This window comes from Sinocyclocheilus rhinocerous, unplaced genomic scaffold (assembly GCF_001515625.1).
Source record: "Sinocyclocheilus rhinocerous isolate Xijiao unplaced genomic scaffold, SAMN03320098_v1.1 scaffold140, whole genome shotgun sequence".
NCBI lineage: Eukaryota > Metazoa > Chordata > Actinopteri > Cypriniformes > Cyprinidae > Sinocyclocheilus > Sinocyclocheilus rhinocerous.
Window position 1 is genome coordinate 1,631,561 of NW_015642053.1, and position 6,112 is coordinate 1,637,672.

General features: G+C 37.0%; 2 protein-coding genes across 2 annotated transcripts in view; both read left to right on the forward strand.

The window, feature by feature from the left end:
* LOC107755428 (baculoviral IAP repeat-containing protein 5.2-like) overlaps window positions 1–662 on the forward strand; it is a 4,139-nt gene extending 3,477 nt beyond the window's left edge. Inside the window, exon 4 of the mRNA XM_016572208.1 lies at window positions 387–662. Within this exon, the coding sequence (XP_016427694.1) occupies window positions 387–482 (96 nt within the window). The 3' untranslated portion in view covers window positions 483–662. The remainder of the gene's footprint in view (window positions 1–386) is intronic.
* A 343-nt stretch (window positions 663–1,005) lies between these two features.
* LOC107755429 (transmembrane protein 235-like) overlaps window positions 1,006–6,112 on the forward strand; it is a 9,358-nt gene continuing 4,251 nt past the window's right edge. Inside the window, exons 1-3 of the mRNA XM_016572209.1 lie at window positions 1,006–1,590; window positions 2,229–2,285; window positions 2,495–2,632. Coding sequence (XP_016427695.1) covers window positions 1,419–1,590; window positions 2,229–2,285; window positions 2,495–2,632 — 367 coding nt within the window. The 5' untranslated portion in view covers window positions 1,006–1,418. The remainder of the gene's footprint in view (window positions 1,591–2,228; window positions 2,286–2,494; window positions 2,633–6,112) is intronic.

Genomic DNA, 6,112 nt, shown 5'->3' on the forward strand with positions numbered 1-6,112 from the left:
TATTATTATTTTTTTTTATACATAATTTATTTATATTCTATGCTTTAGTTTTAGAAACTTACCCCTCTTACGGGACATTTACTTTAAAATGTTTTATTTCTAGGGATTTCCTTGATTATGTAAACCGTTTTTAGACGTTGTTTTAAATGCCACTCAACATTTCTCTTAATTTTCCCCTATAGTAAATGAATGAGAAACCTAGATAGTTGTGTTTGACATATTTTCTTTGTTGGTAAAATAAATCTTATTTGGAGTCTCAAGTCTATTTTTTGCAACAGAACTGCATCTTCCAAATTTCCATAGCTAAATATTAGTGTATTTTACTTGATTTTGTCATTTACATGCTTAAGAGTATGAATGAAGTAACATGTTTTGTAATCTTTCAGAAAAAATCGTGTAAACAGGCGATTGATAAATTTGAAGAGGCGGTGAAGGTCGAGAGATGGGGGAGGAGTAAAGAGTTTCATTTGGCTGTGGTCTAATTTTTTTGTGGACCTCACTTTCTTCTTTTCTTTCTTTTGTACGTCATGCAACGCTGTATGTTTTATAAATGTTACCTTGATGATATTTGTATGTCACGCCACCTGTTGAAATTGACCATATACACATTCTACCTTTTATACTATTTATTTTAAAATGATCTTAATTAAAAACTCTCCTATGGCCCCTGTAAAATGTTTAAGCGAAATTTTACAAGTCTTATGTCTTGTTCTTTAAGTCTTTTTGTTTGTATGTCTGTTAATTATTAAAAAAAACTGAAGAAAAAAAAAAAGATCTTGTACCTGTAACAAGAGTTTCTTGGGAATGGGAAAACCTGGAAATATCAGAATTTTCAGGTCAGGAGAAGTCAATAGTAGTTATTAAGATAATGGCAGCTCAGCTCTAAAATATTACATTGTCTAAATTGCTCTTATAGTGAGACTAAAAATCTTGGGAAATCAGTGTGAAAAGACTTGTATTTACAAATAGATACATACTTGTATGCATTTGATATGTTTTGTTGCAATTGCTTTTCGTATTTTCATGTAATTGTGTTTTATTATTACAAAAAGGATGGATGGTTGAATAATGTCATGAAGGGTGTTGGTTATGCACTGTACGTCATGTTTCCTCTGTACCAGTCATGCGTAATCTTGCGCTGTTGGTTGGACACGGACTGCACACACCGGTGAGGAATAAATGTCCAAGCAACCCACCTTTTTTCTTAACACCACAAACTTTTCTAGTAATAACATCTTTCATGTTGGATGCATCTTGGACGGACAGCCAGCATCACTTGTTCCAGCTGTTGGGCAGCGCGCGTGATTTATTCCATGAGCGCCTTCTGTTCAGTATCTGATCGCGTCGGTATGGTATGGTTTTCAGCTTAGTTTTTTTTGGGGTTGTCCTGAAGCGGAGTCGCATATATTCGGACCGATATGAAAATTACATACGGTTTCGTGGTCGTCGGCGGGGGTTTAACGGGTGTTCTCAGTTTCATCTCTTTAGCGCTTGCCATTGGAACTGAATACTGGTACATCATCGAGGACAAGCGCACGAACCACACCGACTCGGCGCGCACTAACTCTGGACTTTGGGGTGTTACAGATGGTATGACGCTTAATTTTCATTCTCAAGTCTTTACTCGTCAGGATCTGTGAGTTGCCTCTGATCATAGTCCGATTATTTTATTCATTGGTAATATCTTGGGCTTTAACTGGTGTGCGTAGCCTACTGTTCATTTGACCAATGGATTTCCAGGACTTTTCCTGGCATAGTTGGATAAGTATTAAAATCATTTAATAGAGATTGCACCCACAATACAACATCTAGCCCAATAATACGTTTAAAACTGACCATTTAAATTACATATAAAATAAATTCTGTATTTAAATCTCTGTAACTTTCTTGGCGCACTGAAGGTTCGTCTTATGCAAGTGCAACCCAAATTGCAATTTGGCGCCTCAGCTATCTGAAACACCTTTTAAACAACACACTAGCTACTTTTCAGTTATATTTGTGATGTGTAATTTTTATCGATGTACGATCTTACAGTCACTGATCGAGCAGCTGTTGCTATGGTTGCCTCACGCAAAATCGAATTTTGTTAGTTCTGCGCAGAAATGTGGCGCTATGTAGGCTAGACCTTATTATTTGGTCACTGAAACGTTGTTTGAAAACAAGGTTTCGAGCTTTACAAGAATTGTGGTCATAATTTTCACCCTGGTGATTTGCTTGTGTTTTTGTAGATGTCCAAAGTCACACAGAAGACACTGGATATTCAGAATCAGAAAGGCAGATGGAAAGTGAGTGTTGTAAACCCTTTTCATAAACACAACAACCTTAACTCCATATAAAAACTGCTTATTGTGCTGCAGTGTTCCATCATGAAATAAATCAGGCTATAAATGTATCACTGAGCCATAATTGTGTGCATTTGTATGGATAAGATGTTAGGTGTTGTTTTTATAAGCCATTTCTGTGTAGCTTAACAGCTATGATTTACTTCATTCAGTCATGCATAGCGTGATTGCCATCTTGCTGCCCTTGAGTCTGGTGATGCTGGTGTTTGGAGGTATCTGTGGCCTCGTCAGTTCCCTGGCCAGAAGCCGGACATTCCTGATCGGATCCGCTTCATATTTCCTCCTGTGCAGTAAGTTTGACCCAATTAATGCCATGGTTAACTCCGTAAACCTCTACTGTTATAAAATCAAAGATACCAGTTTATATGTTGCCTGCAAAAAAAAGTTTGTCAGCAGAAAACAGAAACTTCTGAAATGCATTCATGGGTGAACATATACAATACAATTCATAGCTTTCAGTCACATGACCGACTCGAAGACCCAGAGGGCAAAACATCCATAGAACTGCAGCACAAATCTGTCAATTTTCCATCTGTTTCCAAGCCGCAAATATTTAAATCACCCCTCAAAAGAATAAAACAAAGATATGTCAACAAAATGCAAGTTTTGGCCATTTGAAATCCAAAACTATATGCAATATTTCAATCACTAAACAGCGCAACAAAACGTAGTGAAAAACACTTAGTGCCTTAATGTATTCAAAACCTTATTGATTATGCTTACTTTATATAGGCAAGCAGATGAGCCCATAAAATGAACGTAATGCGCTAAATGGTTCCATGTTTTCTTTATAATGGTTTTCTATGGGAAACCATTTAATGTGAAACTTTGCACGTTGCGTTTATGTTCTGGGTTCATCTGCTTGCCTGTACAATCCATCATCAGTAAGGTGTGTATTGAATTTCGCCTTTTAATATCAGCATTTTAAATCTACATTACTACTTAATGCAAACCGCATAAAAATAACTGGCGGTCAATGGAGCAAAGCCTCGTTTTGTCCTCCAGTTGGGCGTTCCTATAAGGGTGTGACGTCACGTGAAAACTATCAAAACAATACAATTTGTAATTCCTTTTGAAAATAGTCTGGAATGTCCTTCCCTTGTCTCCACTACTTTTTGAAAGCTATTGTTCTGTTAAATTAGCTTGCGATAGGGTTGTTTCACATAAATACAATCCTAATTAAATGATATATACATTCACTTGTCGCCACCTACTGGAGTAGCATATTTATTTTTCACCACCACTAATGGCTATAAAGTTAAATTCTCTGTAGAAAAAAGGAATTGCCGAAATTGAGATAAAAGTGACCATGCTCATACAACACAATATTTACAATAATTACCACACAGTACGAAGGAAATAACTATAGCTGTTGGCTTCCAACGAAGAGCAAGCAATAGAAGCCTCCGCTTGCTGGTTGCTTCGGCAGTGGGCGGGACTAACGCACAAGCTCTAATCCCATTGGCTAGTGCTCACCTTGCGTAATTTTTAACGTGTTATTAATCTCAGGCAAATTCAACTTTTGTCTGCAAACTGATGGGGTACAAGACAGATAAACACAGTTCAAGTTCAAACAGTTGGCTCTGCAGTTCTCTGAATGACATTCAAAAACTGGAAGACTGAAGGCATTACTCACCTGGAATAATTGTAATGTCAGAGTCTTATGGGACTGAAGTTATTGCGGTTCATCGTTTTCCTCTCATGAAATTGATAGGATAATAGAGAACATTCCCCCAGCTATTTCTGTGATTGAAATGGGCAATCTTAAGGTGAAAGGGAAAGGTGAAACCAAAAAATATCTGGGTAGATTTATGTAAGGAATAATACAGCCCTCAGTAATTCTGACCATGCATCAGTCTCTCATTTAAATGTGATTTTATTGCTTTTGTTCTTCCATGAACGCATGCATGAGCAGAAGAAAATAAAACAGAATAATAATGCATGCTGAGTACAACCAGAGCTCATTTCCTGAGACCCCTGCAAGAAATCCCAAAGCAACTTAAGTATCACAGGCAGGAGAATTTTGCTTTGATCTTCAAAAATACACACATAGTCATTGTTGAGACATAGCTGGCTTGCTCTTTACCCCGACACCAAACAGCATCTCAAAGCCTGTATCTGAGAGTGTCCTCTCACTATGTAGCCTGAAGACATATGACTTGAATAAAGGTTTCCTTAAAGGAGTCAGCCAATGAACCCCAGCATTTATCACCGTAGTAATAAGGAGCGCATGGCAAGTGTTTAACACAGTGAAGCTTGGAATGTAAATGCAAGGGTAAAATTGTGGCGTCTGCCTTGTTACTTACTTATATTGTCTTTATTTTTTTGGCATGTCCTCTGTTTTTTGGATTGGTTATCACAGACAAGAATGTAGGCTATAGTAAAATACGGATTCAATTTTGAAGGAATATTTTTACATGAGAGAATTTCACATGGACTGTATTTCGTTCTTCCTCTCATAAGATGGTGCTTTTAAAGTAATCGTTCACCCAAAAATTTAAATTGGCTGAAAATGTACTTACATTCAGGCCATCCAAGATGTAGATCAGTTGGTTTCTTCATTTGGAGAAATATACATTACATCACTTGCTCACCAGTGGATCCTCTGAAGTGAATGGGTGCCGTCAGAATGAGAGTCCAAACAGCTGATAAGTAAGATCAGGAAGCGTTATTATAAATTATGTACTTGTATTTTGGCCAGAAGCGACAGTATAAAGTTAAAAACACGATGGATTTGTTTATTATACGGAGCTTTTCACTTCAGAGGATGTTAATTTATGGACTAGAGTTCTGTGGATTATTGTGATGATTATTGTGATGCTTTTATAATTTGTTCAATGTTCATTTTTGAATGAACTACTCCTTTCAGAATATCAGTGCATCTATTCACCAGGCTGTGATTTGTGACACACACAGTGCTGTATAAAATAATCAGTAGTTCCTGGATAGTACAAACTGTTTGTTCTAAATGAACCGACAAATGTAAGATTAGAAACAAGTCAGTTTGTTCCTGTCTAGACTCTTGGCCATGCTAATTAGAAACTGTGTTACTCTCTCTGTTTATTGGCTCTTCATTTTATGTGCATATTATGGCTGATGTGGAAATCCATTCTCATTTTGTCAGTGTTTAATTAGATGTGATTTCTGCTGCTGTTTATCCACATCGGCACATTCTGTTTTAATGAAGATTTGGTAATAATGGCTCAGGTCTTGGAATCATCAGGCACTGCAGGGTGCCACAGGAAGCTAGTTTGACTTCCTCCCTGTTTACATTGCTGATGCTTCTCTTAATTCTGAGAGCAGATGTCATAGACTAGTCATGTGTGTTTATGGCTCTCTGCGCTTACAGTAAGAGCATAGTTTAGGGAGATGTTCAGCAAGAGCATCGTTCAGCTCTGGTTCAGTTGATTACAGAAAAACGTTTTTGGCAGCTCAAAATATGGGTTTATTAAAATAAATTACTTGCATAATGCAAACATTAAACTGGGAGCTTTATTAGTAAAATATGAGCTTGAATGAGTGAGGATAAGATCACTGGATCCAGGCAATTTAGCACAATTGCAAAAAATGTTACCGTCATTTAACAACTGAAGCAGAACCTTACTGTTAAAGTCATATGATGCAATTTCAATTTTTCCTTTCTCTTTGGAGTGTTACAAGCTCTTGGTGCATAAAGAAGATATGTAAAGTTGCAAAGACTAAAGTCTCAAATCCAAAGAGATATTCTTTATAAAAGTTAAGAGTCAACCACGCCTACCTAAAACGGCTCG